Consider the following 17,394-nt stretch of genomic DNA (forward strand, 5'->3'; position numbering starts at 1 on the left):
CCCCCTCCCCTCCCCTCCCCTCCCCTCCCCTCCCCTCCCCCTCCCCTTCCCTCCCTCCCTCCACACACACACTCACACACACACACACCACACACACACACAGGATCACCTCATCCCGTACGGCTCGTACGTGGAGAGGCACTCGTTCCAGGCCCCGCTTGCTGACGGGAAGGTCCCGTTCTGGTCGCTCGGGGCTGGTGCACGGGTGGAGGACGGCGCCAAGGTCCGGCTGACGCCCGCACGTCAGTCGCGGCTGGGTTACTGCTGGAACGATGCACCGACGACGCTGACCGATTGGGAGGTGACTATCTCGTTCCAGGTCACGGGCCAGCCCGCTCTGGGTGGTGATGGTTTTGCTCTGTGGTTCACCTCCAAGGCTGGCATGATGGGCCCGGTCTATGGCGGCATGGACTACTGGGACGGCCTCGGCATCTTCTTTGACACCTTTAACAACGATGGCTCCGGGGCGCACCCGGCCATTGTGGCGGTGATGAACGACGGCTCGCTCTCCTACGACCAGGCTACCGATGGCGCGTCGCAGGCTCTGGCCTCGTGCCAGGCCTCGTTCCGCAATCTGGACTACCCGTCGCAGGTCCGCGTCATCTACCAGTACGGCACCCTCTCGCTCTCGCACGATGTGGCCTCGAACGGCAACTGGGTCGAGTGCTTCTCGGTCCAGAACGTCGAGCTCGGCATCGACAAGTACTTTGGCCTTACCGCCGGCACCGGCGACCTTGCCGACAACCACGACGTGTTCTCGTTCAACACCCGGAGCCTCACCCCGGCCAACGTCGACCTTGACGCCATCCGGTCCCGCTTCAAGTCCAAGCACGACCACTACAACATGGCGGCCGGCTCGTCGCAGCCGATGGCCCAGGACACCTTCCAGAATGAGGTCCTCAAGATGCTCCACCAGATCCAGTCGACCGCCAACGTCATCGAGTCCAACGCCGTCTCGCTGAAGAACGCCATGGAGGGCGGCATGCCGCGCCGTGGCATGCCCGACCGCGTCCCGGCCTCTGGCGGCTCGGTCGACGGTATCGCTCGCCAGCTCAACGACCTCGCGTCGCGCCTCTCCGAGGCCATCTCGTCGCGGACCTCGCCGTCGCTCGTCCGCATCTCGGACACGCTCTCCGCCGTCCAATCGGCCGTCTCGAACCTCCACGCCCGCTCCTCCAGCTCCGCCACCGGCGGCTCGGCTGATGCCGGCGCCATTGCCTCCACCGTTCGCTCCGAGGTCAACGCCGCCATCCGCGACCTGCCGACCTCGGCCGCCCTCGCCCGCATCGTTGCCGAGGCCGTCGCCGACGGCGCCGGCGCCAACAGCGGCGGTGGCGGTTGGCTCTTCGCCATCGCCATGTTCATCGCCGGCCTGCTCGCCGGCTGGGGCGTCTCTGCCTTTGTTGCCAAGTCGTCGCGCTCTGCCTACAAGCTTCCGTAGCAGTAAATGTCCCTTACATGCCACGCCACGCCCCGACCACCGTCCCCAGCCGAGCAATTTGCCCGACTCGGCTGGCAGCCCACCTGACGCCACCCGAGCCCACGCCCATGCCACACACTCTCACATTCCAAGAACTCGTCGACGCATGCATTGCCTCCAACAGCCACCATGCGCCTTCCAACCCAAGAACGCCCGCCGAAGATGACTCGGACGAGGTGGCAAGCTCGACGCTCGACCTGCTCTCGCGCGCCAACCGGGCTGATCTCTCCAGGCGCGAACTGGTCGGCCTCGATCACTTCGAGTTGTGCTCGAGTCTCACGGAGTTGTATCTTGCCTCAAACGCTCTGGTTGATCTCTCGCCGCTCGCGGTCCTTGCTCCCACACTCCGCGTCCTCGACATTGCTCACAACGCGATGACAAGCCTTGCTGATCTGGCTTGTCTCCATTCGCTCATGGTTCTCGACGCCTCGCACAATACCCTCGCTCCAGTCTCCGATCCACGAGCCCTGACCGCCCTGCTCCCGCCCAGACTTGTCTCGCTCGACCTCCGCGGCAATCCGCTGCTTCTCACCCGCCCCGTTGCCGCCGCTGTTGAGGCCGCTCTGCCGCGGCTCGTCGAGCTCAACGGCGTCGCTGTCGTTGATGACGAGGACGAGGACGATGAGGAGGACGAGAGAAGCAATGATGGCGGTAGAAATGGCGGGCAAGCCATGATCGCAACGCCTCCCGCTCCGGTGCTCGCTCTGGAGTCGCTCGCAGTCAACGATGTCCTTGACGCCATTGACATCGCCGCCGCCGCCGCCCGTGTCCGCGCTGCCGATGCCATCTGGGAGGCTCGCACTGCTTCTGCCAGCCGCCGTCGCGGCATCGCCGAGCAAGCCGCCGCATACGACGACAACACTGCCGATCCGGAGCCGGTCGACAACAGCACGCCCACACCATCTAGCCCATGATCAAAAGTCCTGGACTGGTCAACGTTGTGCACAAAAAAATGACATGTATCGTGGTGGTGGTGGTGTTGGCCGAGCGGCTGGGTGGCCAGGCCGAGCGGCTGGGTGGCCAGGCCGGCGGGCGGATTGGCCGGCCACTCGACTCGAACAATCAAAAGTTTGAATTCGGTTTGGCGCGCCATGTACGCCGTAGACAAGGAGAACAGCCAGAGCCAGACCAACATGGCCATGGCGCATACACCTGGACAGGGCATGCGGATGGGAATGAGCAAGCTTGGTGCGCCCAAGACAGGCGGCAAGCTCGGTGCTCCCAAGACGGCTTCCAAGTTTGGCGCCGGTAAGCTCGGCGGTGCCGGGGCAAAGTCGTTTGGCGGCCAACGCCGCCTCCGGCCCACCAAGTCGACCAAGAAGCTGCAGGCGACGGTGTCGCGGACCAAGCCAGTGCCAGTGCCGGTGGCATCCGGAGCACGGACAGCAGCAGGTGCTGCGGCTGTGTCTGCATCCGGGCCCGCGTCGGCCGCAGACGGGCCGCCACCGGCCGCTTTGGCTACGGGCGCACCGCCCGCATCATCGTCATCGACAACGGCCCCGCCCTCATCATCGGCCGGGGCCGCGCGTGAGAAGAAGGCCAAGAAGGTGTGGACACTCAATGACTTTGACATCGGTAAGGCGCTCGGTCGCGGCAAGTTTGGCAACGTCTACCTCGCCCGCGAAAAGTCTCAGCAGTTCATTGTGGCGCTCAAGGTGCTCTTCAAGTCGCAGCTCTCAAAGGCCAACGTCGAGCACCAGCTCCGCCGTGAAATCGAGATTCAGTCTCACCTTCGCCACTCCAACATCCTTCGTCTCTACGGCTATTTCCACGACGAGCAGCGGATCTACCTCATTCTCGAGTTCGCTGCGCAGGGCGAGCTGTACAAGGAGCTGCAGAAGGTCGGCACGTTCTCAGAGCGGCGCTCGGCAAAGTACATCTCGCAACTTGCCGACGCCCTCGCCTACTGCCACACCAAGCACGTCATCCACCGCGACATCAAGCCTGAGAACCTCCTTCTCTCCAAGAAGGGTGACCTCAAGATCGCAGACTTTGGCTGGTCCGTCCACGCCCCGCACTCGCGCCGCACCACCCTCTGTGGCACGCTCGACTACCTCTCACCCGAAATGGTCGAGGGCAAGTACCACGACCACTCGGTTGACATCTGGTCGCTCGGCGTTTTGATGTACGAGTTCCTCGTCGGCGTCCCGCCGTTTGAGGCCGAGGGCTCGACAGAAACCTTCCGCCGCATCGCAAAGGTCGACCTCCACTTTCCGTCGCACGTCTCGCCGCTCGCCCGTGACCTCATCTCGCGCCTTCTTCATCGCAACCCCGAGAAGCGCCTCGAGCTGAGCAAGGTCAAGGACCACCCATGGATTGTCATGCACACCCGGACGCGCAAGTCGGTTGCCCCGGCAGCGCCCGTCGTCGCTGCCGAGGCCAGCCAGTAAACACTCACCTGTATCATGGCCGCAAGGGACGCCACGCAGCGGCCACCCCTTGGTTTACCCAGGAATCGGCATCGGGTGAGCCTCGGTGTTCATCACCCACTCGTCAAGCGGAATCGGATTCTCGTCTGCAAAGAGCAGGAAGAGGTACTTGAGTGTCTCAGCAAGGAAGAACGACTCCATCTTATCGTACCGAGCGCCCGCTGCAGGCTGTCGGACCGGCGTGGCCCGAACGTCGGCGACCGAGGTGTACCCGCCAGTCGAGACGCGACTCCACGTGTTGAACGCATCAAAAATGGCCCGGCCCCATGCTCGATACTGCGGTTCGCCCGTGATGACATGCATGTACCACAGCGACTCGACGGTCTCAGGCCGGAGCAGGTTGTGGGCGTCGGCCGGACGGATCTCAATGTCGCCCTCGGCACCGTCTGCAGTGGCAAAGTACGCAATCTCGGGTGCAAGGCCCGAGCCAGTCGATGCGTACATCTCGTAGCACGTTTCCATGAGCTTGGCTGCCATGTCAAGGTGCCACGACGGCGCCCCGTAGAGCGTGCCTAGCGCGAGCGTGCCCGGCAGGAAGCAAACCAGATGGTCCATTTTGGGCGAGAACCGGCCCGAGATCTCCTCACCCACGTACCACACGCCCTTGGGCCCGCTCGCCTGTCGCCACAGCCGCTTGCGGATGGCCTCAACCGTCTCTAGATACCGGTCCATGCATCGCCGCGCCAGCGGCTCATCGTCACGCCCCGGGCCTGCCGCAATGTACTGCTTGAGCAAGTACTCGTAATACGAGTCGCCGCGAGCGCCGAGCTTGATCTCTGACATGGCGACCTTGCCCGAGGCCGGCGAGACGCGCGTCCCCAGGAGCCCGTCGCGCGAAGGCGCCGCGAGGATGACGTCCATGACCCGGTTGGCGGTCTTGGCCCACCTCACGTCGCCAGTTGCCCGCGTCAGCTGTCCATACTCGAGCTGAAGCGTGGTGACCTCGGCCGTCGATGACATGCCGCCATCCGGCGACGACGCCACTCCGCTCGCCGGCACCACATCCGAGTACGGCACGCCCGACGGCGTCCGGAACGCCGGCTCCATGGCCTCGGCGAGTTCAACAGCCTTGTTCAGGAAGAGCTCATCGCCAGTGATCTCGTGAGCGGTGAGGAGCGAGCCCAGAATCCGAATCGTGGTCTCAAACACGTTGTACCGGTCGTCGTAGTCGAAGCGGAGTTCGCTCGCCACCCATTCCCGGGCCTCGTCAAAGGCCTCGCCGGCCCCGAGCAGCAGCATAGTGTCCAGCGAGTCGACCAGTGTAAGCCCGACCTGAGTCCACTTTTGCCATGACCGCGAAATCGGCCGCAGCTCATCGCGACCAAACGCACACGCCTTGTACGCCGACCACGCCCAGTCGAACGCCTCGACCACGTCCGCCTGATCCTTGTTGTGCGGCAGGCCAGCAGCGAGTCGCGCTCGGAGCGCCTCGGCACCTCTAGCACCCCCGCCAGCAGTCTCTGTCGCCTCGGTCGCCGCCACTGGCTTGTCCACCTCCATATCCTTCCGCCCGGCCATCAGCGCGTCCAGGCGGGCCTGCAGCTCGGCCACCTGCTGACGCAGATGAGCCAGCTCCGCCGACTCATCGCCTGCCTCACCACCGCCCGCCGCCGTGGCCTCAGCCCGGAGCTTTGACTGAAGGGCAGCTGCTTGGGCATGTGTGGCCTGAACGAGGCTGGTGGCAGGGCCACCTCCAGCTCCAGCTCCAGCTCCAGCTCCAGCTCCAGCTCCAGCTCCAGCTCCAGCTCCAGCTCCAGCTCCAGCTCCAGCTCCAGCTCCAGCTCCAGCTCCAGCTCCAGCTCCCGTCGACACGCCCGGACTCCGTGGCACCACCACCAGGGCCATCACGCCCAATAGAGCGGCAACCACCACAAGGCCCGCCACCACCAGTGGAGGCATGGTCCGCCGTGGTGGCTCAGGGTGGCCCTTGTACCCAGCCTCGTAGTCGTCGGTCATGAGGGGGGCTGGGGTGGTGGGGTGAGGTAGGCAGTCGGAGCTGACAAGTTGACGAGCTGACCATCTGACCTGGATTTGGGCAGGCTCGGCCTGGTGACGGCGGTGAGCGATGTAGGTTTACAGGGCGAGCGAAGCATACCAATCAGTCATGGTATTGTTAGCCAAGATCCAGCTGGTGGAGACAGCATCAAGTATGCGCAGCCGCGACACGACAGCTTCGACCACATGAGGCGCTGCGGAGCAGATCGCCGCCAAAAGCGGTGAGACAAAAAGGTAACGCGCAACAAGCGCGGCGGCATAGCGGCGACTACATCACCGCGACTCGGTGTGGTGCTGGCACCAAACATGCGACACACACGTCACAGGCGTGCAGATTGAGCCGCTCCGTTGGGTAGAAGAAGTGTATGAAAGCGTTGCTGGTGGAGGGTGCGAGCTCGAGCAAAAAAATCAAATCTCGTCTGCCGGAATCGAACCAGCGACCCTCGGTGCTACAAACCGATGCTCTTCCAACTGAGCTAAGACGAGCTAAGGTGCTGACTACGAGAGGTACAAGAATCCTTATTCCGTACATTACATTGGCCATTTGACGACCAAATACAAAGCGGATGTCACCGTCCTCCTTATCCCACCCATACTCGAAATCTAACATCACGTCGTTCTCTAACATCTTCAACTTTGGCTATTGCGCTCCAATCTACGCACAGAGCAGTCAGTACACGCTGCTGCAAGTTTGAGGAGGGTCTGAGCTCGGGTAAAAAAATCTCGTCTGCCGGAATCGAACCAGCGACCCTCGGTGCTACAAACCGATGCTCTTCCAACTGAGCTAAGACGAGCTCAGATACTCAAAATGAAGCGATCCACAGTATTTAATCAGTTTATTAGATTGGTGAGCTAGTGCGTTAGACGCTCAAGCCTTTGTCGCCCCCACACAGCACTGCGAAGGTTACGAAAGACATGATCGTCAAAGGTCATGTTCTGTCACTCGACGGAAAGACTATCAAATGTCTGTCTGCATCTGCATCAACTCGAAAAGCCGTAGTCGCACCCCAGGACTCCTGAGCTCACTCATACCCACGTCGCCATCATGCACCACATTGCACAAGGCACTAGTTCGTTCTTCCTGTTATCATCTTTCCCCACAAAGACTTCAACAAGCCTCCTCCAGCCATCGATGTCATGGACCTCCGCAGCCTTTCTGTTTCTCCAGTGTCCCTGGTCTGTGCCTTCCGTTCTTCCCACTGACATAAAATGATCACAGAATCTGGCCTCGTCATTATTGTTGATTGTAACCACAACAGTTGTTGCCGCTTGCCGCTCTCATCTATTATCAAGACTCCCCAGGCCGTTGTCGCCTACATCACCACTGATGAAGCCACTTGCCTCATTCATCGTGGTCGTAGCTGCAGCTGTGAATCCGGTCTCTAATCTTCTCCCACAGCAGTCAGCTATCCATCAGCTCGTCGCCGATCAGCGGCAGGGCTGAGGGCCGACGACTCGGCGCTCGTCATCACCTCACGCGGCACGAGGTAGCAAGGGAGGTATGCTTGTGACTACGACTGTTGTTTCGGCCTCGCTCAAGGGTCTTGCTGTCTCTACAGGCCTTGCCGTCTTCCGGCGACTGAGCGGCTTCCGCCTCCGGACTGCCGCCATTGGACACCGTCGTATCCGTGCCGCTGCCGAGGGCTATCTCCAGGCCGGCGAGTGGACGGCCACCGCTGTGGCGAACATGGCTAAACGGACGCGTGGCCAGATCGCGGCCCAGCGGAGAAAGGCGGCAGAGCTGGCGAACAGGCGCTCCAAGGCAGCATAGGAATCGCTCCCATCAAGGCTGCTGCTCGCCCCGCCTAGCTGCCGCTATCGCCCGTCATAGCTGTCGCGCACTTTGGCCTCGTCAGCGAGACAGTGCAGCTTCTTCCTTGCTTTAACGTATGTGTCATCGTCATCATCCGGAGCCGGTCATCTGCGCGCTCTCGTGTTGTCACAAACTGCCTAGCCTCGGGGTCACATCGGGGTCACCTCGGGGTCACCTCGGGGTCAGCATCAGCCTCGGCCTCGGCCTCAGCCTCGACGTAGGTGTTTGGGAAGAAGCTGAAGGCCAACAATTGTCATCAGCATCGGCCTCAACTGCTCGACACCATTATCGCGCTACGTGTAAACAACATCCCGGCGGCCAGAGCGAGGTCAGTCACCACTGGACCTGCAAGGCCAGAACATCGTCGTCAATCCCATCTCCTCCACCCGCCAGCCCGCTCACCGCAGAGAACGACGCCGCAACAAGCTCGTCTGCCCGCTCGCTCTCACTCAGCCATGCATTCACCGCCGCCAGCTCCGAGTGCTCGCCATCGACCACTCCGCGATGGAGCTCTGCAAGCGCTGCGAGATGCGCCTTGCGCCCGGCCCGGCTGCCATCTTCGGCGCTCGGCATGCCGCCGCCGTTGAGGCAGCCCGACGGGCAAGCCTGGACCTCGACTACGTCGTACGGCAGAACGCCACGACCGAGTGCGTTAACCACGTTCTGGATGTTACGAAAGCCAAAGGCTGTAGCCGCCGCCAGCCGTGCGTCGCCCTCGCCGGCGCTCAGCGACGCCGCCTGATAGTCCTTATTGCCCACCCGTTCAAACTTGGCCTTACCTTCCAGCCCCCAAAGCGCAGCGGCAGCCCGGATGAGCACGCGCTCAGCATATCCGTCTGACTCGCCGTGGGCGCGCACGCCGCGGAGCCGGCCCGTTTCGGCATCGACGTCCACCAGCGGCGCCACCTCGTGGGTGAGCGGAAGCGGCTCCATGCTGGCCAGTCCACCGCTCACGCCCATCTCACCCATCAAGGCTTCAAACTCTGGCACCGTCAGCACAAGGTCCACCAGTGCCAGCCCATCGCCAGCCGTAAACTCTGCCCGGGTCGCCTCGAGCTTCTTGTCGTAGCACTGCATAACCGCCACATGGAGCGTCGTCTCCGGCGCAGCACCGAGATACTCGGCCACAAGCATCCCGTTCATGGCCTGCGGCGACTTGACTCGGGCAACATGCGGGAGCGCTTCGGGGTGGGTCTTCTCCGCGTAGCAGATCCAGCCCGGGCACGACGAGGTCAGCACGCCCGCCGGCCCTCCCCCTGCCGTGCGCTTGGCGGATACAACTGCATCGACAACGGCGCTCTCTGCCAGTTGCCGACCAAGCTCGGTATCAAGCACCCAACGGGCGCCCACATGTTCGACGCAGAACCGGGCAGCACGGGCGAGGGCGTCGCCGGTAGAGAACAGACCGCTGCTCAGGGCAAGACCGCTAAGAGCCTGCGATGAGAAGGAGAAGACAATCGACTCCGGCTTTGGTGTCGCCGTCAGCTTCTCGCACAGCTTTGTCACCGACTGAGCCGAGACAAGGACGGTCTCTGCTGTTGTGATGCATCCAGAGCAGGCGAGGCAGTCGGAGAGAGAGATGGTGGAAGGGGCGAGGAGCGTGGTTGTGGCCGCCGAGCCCGAGCCTCCCGCACCATGCACACGCTCATACACCGCACCGGAGGAGTCGCGAATGATGGATGTTTGCCCCGTCGACGACAGCATCGCCCCATATCCCTTCTCACCCTCTTCCTCGTCCATAGCTTCGAGCTCGAGCGCGACCGACGCTGCTGCCGCCGCCTCCTTCTCGGCCGCCGCCCCGTCTCCGGCCACGCTATCCGCCAGACCACCGACCAGACGTGACTCGCGGGGTTGGATGATGCAGTCTTGTGACGGCCCAATGTAGTCGTCAAGCGAGGTCAGCTGAAGTGGGCCCGAGAACGCCATCCCTCTCTGCACGCCCGATGTGAGTCAAGTGCTCACAACGCCGTCTTGAGCGGAGTCTCGCGAGATCCTCTTGCTGACTCGAGGGAATGGTTCGGCTGGTGGCGTCATCACGGAGCTGCTGTTGGGGATGGCATGGCATGGGATGGGCGATGAGGAGGGATGGCTCAGGCCGGCCATACCAAGACCTGTATCAGGCCCCCCAGGCGGTGCTGCCGCTCAATCGCTTGGCCTCAGTTCTAAATCCAAATCGTGTTTTACCCGTCCAATTACCCACCCTCCTTCTTCTCGCCATCGCCTAAGCTCTGCATCACAATTGCAGCAGATATCTCGTCATGTGGCGGCGACGCGAGGTTCTCGGAAGTCGCTGGTGGCGCGTCATGCGGAGGCATTGGCGGCCGCTGCTCGCCTACACCCGCGTCCGTCGCCATCGTGCTCGCCGCCGTTCCAGGATCACCCATCATGAGAAAGTCCGCAACGTCGTTGTTGGAGTGCAAGCCTTGCATCAGTGGGTTGCTCACACACCCCTGGTTCCCACCTGGCATGCTCCCTGGCATGCTCCCTGGCATGCTCCCTGGCATGCTCCCTGGCATGCTCCCTGGCATGCTCCCTGGCATGCTCCCTGGCATGCTCCCTGGCATGCTCCCTGGCATGCTCCCTGGCATGCTCCTTGGCATGGTCCCGGGCATGCTCCTTGGCATGGTCCCGGGCATGGTCCCTGGCATGGTCCCGGGCATGGTCCCTGGCATGGTCCCGGGCATGGTCCCGGGCATGGCCCCGGGCATGGTCCCGGGCATGGTCCCTGGCATGCTGCCCGGCATACCGCCTTGCATGCTGCTCCTCATAGCACAAAGCATTAAGAAGTTGTGCATGTGCATGTGCATGCGCATGTGCATCTGGGCCTGGGCCTGGGCCTGGGCCTGGGCCTGGGCCTGAGCCTGGGCCTGAGCCTGGGCCTGTGCAAGGCCAAAGTCGGCCATTCGGTCCGACAGGCCAGCGACCTCGGACGGTTCCAAGGCAGGGATTCCCGTGCTGCGTCCGGTTTCCGCCGATAACTCGGCCCGTGGCGAGCTTGAGCCGCGTGGGGCAGGCGAGGTGCTCGCACCAGCGCTTTGCGAGCGGTAGCTCCACACATCGGGTGGCGCGGCAGACGGTGGCGGGGCTACATCCACCGCAGCCAGCATTTGGTCATCGTCGTCAAAGTCGTGCGAAGACCGCCGTCGCGAGCCTGAGCGCGATCGGTCGTACGGCGACGCCGCTGCCCGACGCTGCTGCGACAGCGAACGAGACCCGCTCAGCGCGTCCTCGTCCCTGCTGCCACAGCTTGTGCCGCCGTCATCTGACGCCGCCGAGCTCGATCGCACCCGCCGTTCGCCACGCCGCGACCGTGAGTTGGACCGGGTGGTCGCCGTCGCCGACGCCGGATTGCTTACCACGAACATCTCCTCGGCTTGGTCATCATACACCGTCGTCTCCATCGGCACGTACACACTGGTCTTGCTGTCCAGCTTCCAGTGCATCTGATACGACCGCAAAATACGCGCATCGGCTGATGCACTCCGGGCCCCACTGCTGCCATGCCGTCTTTGCTCGGCCAAGCCCGAGCTCGCCGACTCGCCAGCACCCGAGCTTGCCTCGCCCGCCTCACTCGCCCAGCCACTCGCTCGACGATCTCTCCGCTCGCCACCAAGCGAAGCCGAGCGCGGAGTGGCGCGGCGGCCGCGTCGCCCGCGTCCGCTGCGTCGCTGGCTGATGGTCCTCCTGCTGCCGCTTACGCCGCTTCCGCCACCTCCGCTGCTGCGTCCGGCTCGGTGGCCTCGGCCCTCGTCTGCGCCAGGTCGCGGTGGGAGGCCACGCCCGGAGACAGCTGACGGCTCGGCTGGGCCACGCAGACGCATGTGGGTCTCATACCCACTTCTTGTAGGTGTGACAGTCAGCTCATTCTCCTGTGACATGCCGTGAGCTTTGCCACTCTACCGCTATCGCCTTGCCTATCTATCCCGCCGGGTTAGTCTGAGAGTGGTGGTGGAGTCGGAACGCCGACACTTTCCGCCGTCGGCACTCATTTTCCGACGTCAAACTGTGCGAGCTGCCGCAAAATTTTGTCGCCTTTCCTCTTTTCCTTGCACTGTTTTGCTGGCGGCTGTGTCTGGGGTGCGCAGCTTGAAGCGTAACCTGCCTGGGTTGTCTACATGCAGGTGACATCAGAGGCTTTCCTTTCAACCTCCTCTGCCCATCTACATTACCATCCTCCCTCACTTGCGTTGTTGCGTTGCTGGTGCCGTTGTCCCCTGCCTGATAAGAGCTAGGCTCTACCGGGTCGGGGGTCTCGCCGCGCTCCCGCCGTGCTTCCCCTCCCCTCCCTCCCCGCATCAGCTCTTGGACCTTGCGAGCCTGCAAGCGCCGGACACCAGCCAATCACAGTGCCAAGATCAATGTTTTAAAGTCGGGCGCTATCATCATGTGACGGTACTTGTCCACGCTCAATCCTTCACAGCTCAGCGTGTGACGACGACGATGACGACGACGACGATGATGATCCCGAGCCCGAGCCCGAGCCCGAGCCCGAGCCCGAGCCCGAACCAGAGCCCGATCCAGAGCCGGAGCCCGAGCCGGAGCCCGAGCCCGATCCAGAGCCGGAGCCGGAGCCGGAGCCCGAGCCGGAGCCCGAGCCGGAGCCCAAACCAGAGCCCGAGCCAGAGTCCGAGCTGGAGCCGGAGCCCGGCCCAGACGCCGATTCGTTCGAGCTCTCGCTGCAACTGCCTGACGCCCAAGAGTCGTCATCGGGTGCTGTCATGAGCTCAGGCCCGACGGCCACGGTTGGCCGGAACTCGACAACGTCGGCGGCGTCGGCGGCGTTGGGTCCGTCGCGGCCGACCTCAGCGATGACAAGCCCCGCAGCCTCGAGCTTGCGGCGCTCCTGCGCAATGACGTCGTCGGGATCGACGTCCATGAGCTTGTCCATCAGCAGCGCGGCGCGCGCCGAGCCAAGCAGCCGCTCCTTGATGCGCAGCACTTTTGCGCCCTGAAAAGCGGTGATCACGTTGCGCTTCACAAGTTCAGCCTGCGACGGCCGTGCGGCGAGCGCGGTGTTGATTCCTGCAGCCCGTTTGGCCCGCTCGGGGTCGTGACGCCGCTTGATGCCCTCGCGAGTAAAGGTGGCCTCGCGCACAAGGTGCGGCGCCGCAGCCATTCGTGCCTCAACCGCGGCTAGAGTGTTGTTGTCCGAGCCGACGTCCAGGCCACGCTGCTGCATGTCCGCCATGACCATGTTGAGCACGTCGCGGAAGAGCAGCGTCTGGTGGAGGTAGAGCTCGTGGATAACGCCGCTGCTTGTTTCGATGGTCACCGTGTGGTGCTTGCTGGAACAGAAGCACGAGGCAAGCTCGCGGAGCTTGATCACAGACGGCCGCTCCTTAAAGTCAGTGTGGATCACAATGGCCTTGTGGTTGATGACAACAACCACATCAGTGTTGCCCTTTTCCAGTGAGACCTTGGTCGACGCCGTAAACACCACGGCCTGCTCCAGCTTCCACACCTTGCCGTCGACGCCCGCCGGCCAACGGAGCGAGACGGTTCGGGTTTTGGACTTGGACTTGGACTTGGACTTGGACTTGGACTTGGACTTGCGCTGGGAGGTGGTCTTTGTCGTCAGCAGTCGCCCGCTAGGTGAGGTGCGGAGCCCGAGCCAGGCCGGAACAGGGTTCCAGTCGCCGGCAGCCTCCTCGGCAACAACACCACGACGAACAAGGTCGCCTGGCGCCGGCCGACGGGAGAGGAGCTTGGCCACGCCCTGGATGGCGGCGTCGAACCCGCTGTCGCGTCGACGCAGCGGACTCGATGCCTCCTTCTTGGCTGCGTACGGCACAGCCAGGACAAGGGCGTCGTCGCCGGTCTGGGTCTCGCCAGGCTGCTCCGGGGCCAGCAGTACGTCGGTCGACGACGAGACCGGAACCAGGGCTGGCTTCTGCTTGATCATGCCCTTGACCTTGGAGCGGAGCGCATTGATGTCTTCTGACGATGGCGACGCTGCGTTGGGTGCAAGAATGAGCAGCGCAGCCTCGCGGCGGCGGATGATGGCGTTGAGGTAGATACAAAACGTGGAGGCCAGGAGTTCGACAAACGGAGTGGCAAGCTCAAAAACGGCGTCAGCGTCTGCCACCGAAAAGGCAAAGACCGAGCGAGCGCGGTCAAGTGAGTATCCAGTCACAAAGATGTATTTGAGCCGATGGCGGACGGTAGCAAGGTCGGGCGAGAGGATGAGGACGAGCTTGGGAGTGCAGGTGACCACGACCTCTTGCGCGCCGTCCACCATTCCACACAGCTGCTTTGCCTGGAACATGGCAAACCGATGCTGATGCCATAGCGGAAGGTTGCACTTGTCAGGCCACTCAGTATCAGCACCAGCCAGTGGCGCCGGTGCAGCTGTTGCGGCCACCACATCGTCCCACCCTCGCTGCTGTCCTTGCCCTCTCCCCACCGAGCTGGATGATGTCGATGGTGATTCGTCTGTCTTGGCCGTCTTGGGCTTGCGCTTGCGCTTACGCTTGCGCACTCGCTTACGCGACCGCGTCCGTCCCGCCGGCGGCGCTGGAGGCAGAGCAGCTGCGGCCACAGCTGGCGTGTTGGCCGGCGGCTGGATGCCAGCCACTGCGGGTGAGGGTGAGGGCGAGTGCGAGCCAGCGGCAGCACCAGCACCAGCGGCAGTGCCACCAGCGGCAGTGCCACCAGCAGCAGCGCCACCACCGGCAACGCCACCAGTGCCAGGGCCAGTGCCACCTGGACCAGGTGCGGGTGCTGGCACGGGCGGCCGACCAGGCCCTCCACCAGGTTTCTGTTGCGGCGGGGGCTTCCGAGATGCGCCACACCCCATGAGTGTGTCGAGCAGAAGTAGAGCTGGTGTGGGTAAAGGTAGTGTGGTAGTAGTGGTGGTGGTGGTGGTGGTGGTGGTGGTGGTGGTGGTGGTGGTGGAGAGGTGCCGTCGGTGTCGGCGTGTAGCTGTTTCGTCGGCACGGACGACTTTCTCGGTTGCCGGCCGAGCGGTTACTCGGCTGGCTCGACAGTTTGGCGACAGAGGTCCTCGCTTTTACTGCGCTGGCCTTCCATGCTCATGTATTCAAGGGTGTCGCTCACATCTCCTTGAGGAACTCGACGCAGCGATCAAAGGCCAGCTTGTACGTGGCGGGGTCAAACGGCGGGCGGCCGAGGGACTCGGCCAGCTGCTGGAAGAACTCGGTGTCGTTCATGAACCCGTGGCTCTGGCCCTCGTACACATGGATGGTGAACGGCGCGCCCGAGGCCTGCAGCTTGGTGCGCAGGGCGTCGACGGCGGCGGGATCCGAGAACCCGGGGTAGTTATCGTCAGCACCAAAGTGGGCGAGGACCGGCTTGTTCATGGTCGCCACGTCCGCCAGAGCGTCCGGCGGCGTGCCGTAGAAGCACACGACTCGATCGACGTCGTCGCACTTGACGCCGGCGGCGAGCGAGAGGGCGCCGCCCATGCAGAAGCCCATGACGGCCACGGACGGCGCACCAGTCTCCTTGAGGTGGCGCGCCGCAGCCGCGATGTCCTCCAGTGCGCCTGGCCAGTCGAGGTTGTCCATCAGATGGTGTGCCTCTTCGGCATCCACACCCATCTTGCCGCGGTACAGGTCCGGGATCAGCGTGCGGAAGCCAAGCGCCTCGCCAAAGTCGCGCGCCTGCTTCTTCACCTGCTCGGTCACGCCCCACCACTCTTGGATCTGTGCGTCTCCGCCTCCCAACACGATAAGTGACGATGGCGACCCAAGGTGATGATCACCACCATGACCATGACCATGACCATGACCATGAGACCATGATCATCACGATGCTCACTAACACCATGACGATCACGACCAACCATGACGAGCATGACAACAACGACAAGCACCACTGATCATGGCCACAATCCCACCCCAACTCTAGCCACAACATCAATCCCCCCTGCCCCAGCCCCAGCTCCAGCAGCCATGTCCCAGCAGCCATGCCCCAGCCTCAGGTCGCTGCCCGAGCCCCAGGTCGCTGTCACGCCACCACCATGCGCCTGCGCTGTCAGGTCGCCTTAGGCACCCACCCCCTCCTCCCCCCCCTCCTTCCTCCCCCTCCCCCCCCACGCCCCACCCACCCCCTGAACCCCCTGTACCCTGTACCCCCATCCATCCATGCCCCCCCCCCCCCCCCCCCACACCATCCTCATACCCCCTCGCCCCTTTCCTCCCCTTTCCATCACATACCACGATAAGCCCCGGCGGCGAGGTGACAAAGGCGTCAAACTCGGTCTCACCACGAGTCAGGCGCACGGTGGGGTGCACCACACCCTCGGGCACGGGCTCGTTGGCAAGGTTGGGCTTGTTGTCGGTGGCAGCCATTTGTTCTTCTACTTGTTCTGGTTACTCAAGTGAGTCAAGTACCTCACTGTGTACGGTTGGCTATCGGTGGGCTGCCGCCTGCACATGACACGGAACAGCGACGACAGGCAGCGACGGCGAGTCGGCTGGTAATCAACGGGGTGGTGGCCCCCAAGGTCTCGGTTCTCCATACCTCGTTGGCTCAGAGGGAAACTTCCAGGTCATCGCCGCCGGCGCTTCCACCATCGCCACTCCAGCTGGGGTCAAGCAAGTCTCTCGTAGTGAGCATGATGGAGATGCTTGGAGGCGGTCGGGTCTCGCTGCCACCTCCTGAATCGCCATTGTCATTGCCGCCGCCGGCCTCGTTGCCACCGCTGCTGCTGGCGCCGGGTGCAGACAGAGCGGCCCGGCAGAGCGGACACGAGTTGTGTCGCGCGAGCCATGGCCGGATGCATCCAGCGTGGAAGACGTGCGAGCAGGTCATGATCTCGACGGCCTCGCCGGCGGAGAACACCTCCATACACACGGTGCAGCTCGCGTTCGGGTGGGCATCGGCACTAAACTCGCCTGAGACAAGGGCGCCAAGCTGCGCCTCGGACGCAGGCGGGGCGCCGCGACCCGTCCGGACCAGCGACAGCATCCGCTCGATGCCCCTTAGCCGGCCATCGCGGTTCGGCTCGATCCGTCGACCGCCCAAGATCATCTCAACGAGCGAGGCCGGCACCGCGTCTCGCATCATCGGCATTTCCATCGGCATCTCCATCATCATTGGCGGAAGCAGCCCATGCCCGCCGCTCATCCACGAGTGCCGCTGCGCCCGGCGCGCCATCCGTGCCGCCCTTCGGGTAGACGCGCTAGAGCGTGGTGGTGGGGGCCGGCGCGCCGTCGACGCCGTCGACGATGTCGACGCCGTCCGCCGTTGATTCCGGGCCCGCAGCCGCACGTTTCCTTCATCATCCGACTCGACAGCACGCTCCTCGTCGAGCAGCCGCTGGGCTTCCTCGCCGCTTGTCGAAGCCGGCGCCTCAACGTTGTTTGCCTCCAGCAACTGGCGGAGCTGAGCAATCTCGTCACGCTGGCGGCGGCACAGACCCTTGAGCCGCTCATGCCGGAGCTCGGCCTTGAGCCGCTGTCGGGCCCGGCGCTCGTGCTCGGCGGCAGCCCGTGCCTCTTCCAGTGAAGCACGCAGCTCCTCGTTCTGGTGCTCCAGTCGATGGGTGTTGCTTGTCAACAGCCGACTCTGCCGCACGATCTGCTCCCGCATCATCCGTGACGTCGACTCGGACGCGTTCAACACACGCTCCAATGCTTGCGCCATATCTGCTCTCTCACGCTCATCGCGGGCACGAGGCCTGCCCAGCTCTCCTGGCGGTGGGGTCCGTCGGT

At 63.6% G+C, this 17,394-nt stretch overlaps 7 protein-coding genes and 2 non-coding genes across 9 annotated transcripts in view; 3 read left to right on the plus strand and 6 right to left on the minus strand.

The window, feature by feature from the left end:
- The window catches only part of AMSG_07931 (ERGIC-53 protein), a gene marked incomplete at both ends in the record, with an annotated part of 1,909 nt that extends 468 nt beyond the window's left edge, over positions 1-1,441 (plus strand). Inside the window, one exon of the mRNA XM_013900254.1 lies at positions 104-1,441. Coding sequence (XP_013755708.1) covers positions 104-1,441 — 1,338 coding nt within the window. The remainder of the gene's footprint in view (positions 1-103) is intronic.
- A 97-nt stretch (positions 1,442-1,538) lies between these two features.
- Positions 1,539-3,888, plus strand: AMSG_12113 (uncharacterized protein). The gene is made up of 2 exons (XM_013900317.1): positions 1,539-2,358; positions 2,641-3,888. The coding sequence occupies exons 1-2, from the start codon at positions 1,549-1,551 to the stop codon at positions 3,868-3,870; spliced, it is 2,040 nt and encodes a 679-aa protein (XP_013755771.1). The 5' UTR covers positions 1,539-1,548; the 3' UTR covers positions 3,871-3,888.
- Positions 3,889-3,924: 36 nt separating this feature from the next.
- On the minus strand, positions 3,925-5,865 carry AMSG_07934 (endoplasmic reticulum mannosyl-oligosaccharide 1,2-alpha-mannosidase; the record flags this gene model as incomplete). The annotated part of the gene is made up of 3 exons (XM_013900255.1): positions 3,925-5,498; positions 5,546-5,702; positions 5,740-5,865. The coding sequence occupies 3 exons, from the start codon at positions 5,863-5,865 to the stop codon at positions 3,925-3,927; spliced, it is 1,857 nt and encodes a 618-aa protein (XP_013755709.1).
- A 452-nt stretch (positions 5,866-6,317) lies between these two features.
- AMSG_20048 lies at positions 6,318-6,390 on the minus strand. Its single transcript has one exon. It is a non-coding gene; the product is annotated as a tRNA-Tyr (tRNA).
- A 235-nt stretch (positions 6,391-6,625) lies between these two features.
- On the minus strand, positions 6,626-6,698 carry AMSG_20049. Its single transcript has one exon. It is a non-coding gene; the product is annotated as a tRNA-Tyr (tRNA).
- Positions 6,699-7,405: 707 nt separating this feature from the next.
- Positions 7,406-7,675, plus strand: AMSG_07935 (uncharacterized protein; the record flags this gene model as incomplete). Its single annotated transcript, XM_013900256.1, has 2 exons — positions 7,406-7,582; positions 7,616-7,675. The coding sequence occupies 2 exons, from the start codon at positions 7,406-7,408 to the stop codon at positions 7,673-7,675; spliced, it is 237 nt and encodes a 78-aa protein (XP_013755710.1).
- A 202-nt stretch (positions 7,676-7,877) lies between these two features.
- Positions 7,878-9,643, minus strand: AMSG_07936 (cytosolic Fe-S cluster assembly factor NARFL; the record flags this gene model as incomplete). The annotated part of the gene is made up of 2 exons (XM_013900257.1): positions 7,878-7,953; positions 8,058-9,643. The coding sequence occupies 2 exons, from the start codon at positions 9,641-9,643 to the stop codon at positions 7,878-7,880; spliced, it is 1,662 nt and encodes a 553-aa protein (XP_013755711.1).
- A 242-nt stretch (positions 9,644-9,885) lies between these two features.
- AMSG_12114 (uncharacterized protein) lies at positions 9,886-11,619 on the minus strand. Its single transcript, XM_013900318.1, has 2 exons — positions 11,416-11,619; positions 9,886-11,269 (listed from the first exon to the last, which is right to left on the minus strand). Exons 1-2 carry the CDS (start codon positions 11,547-11,549, stop codon positions 9,910-9,912), a joined length of 1,494 nt encoding a protein of 497 aa, XP_013755772.1. The 5' UTR covers positions 11,550-11,619; the 3' UTR covers positions 9,886-9,909.
- Positions 11,620-12,088: 469 nt separating this feature from the next.
- Positions 12,089-17,326, minus strand: AMSG_12115 (uncharacterized protein; the record flags this gene model as incomplete). The annotated part of the gene is made up of 6 exons (XM_013900319.1): positions 12,089-14,276; positions 14,333-14,474; positions 14,774-15,381; positions 15,895-16,046; positions 16,336-16,847; positions 16,899-17,326. The coding sequence occupies 6 exons, from the start codon at positions 17,324-17,326 to the stop codon at positions 12,132-12,134; spliced, it is 3,987 nt and encodes a 1,328-aa protein (XP_013755773.1). The 3' UTR covers positions 12,089-12,131.
- Between the last annotated feature and the right edge of the window lie 68 nt (positions 17,327-17,394).

Source organism: Thecamonas trahens (genome assembly GCF_000142905.1).
Source record: "Thecamonas trahens ATCC 50062 unplaced genomic scaffold supercont1.38, whole genome shotgun sequence".
Lineage (NCBI taxonomy): Eukaryota > Apusomonadida > Apusomonadidae > Thecamonas > Thecamonas trahens.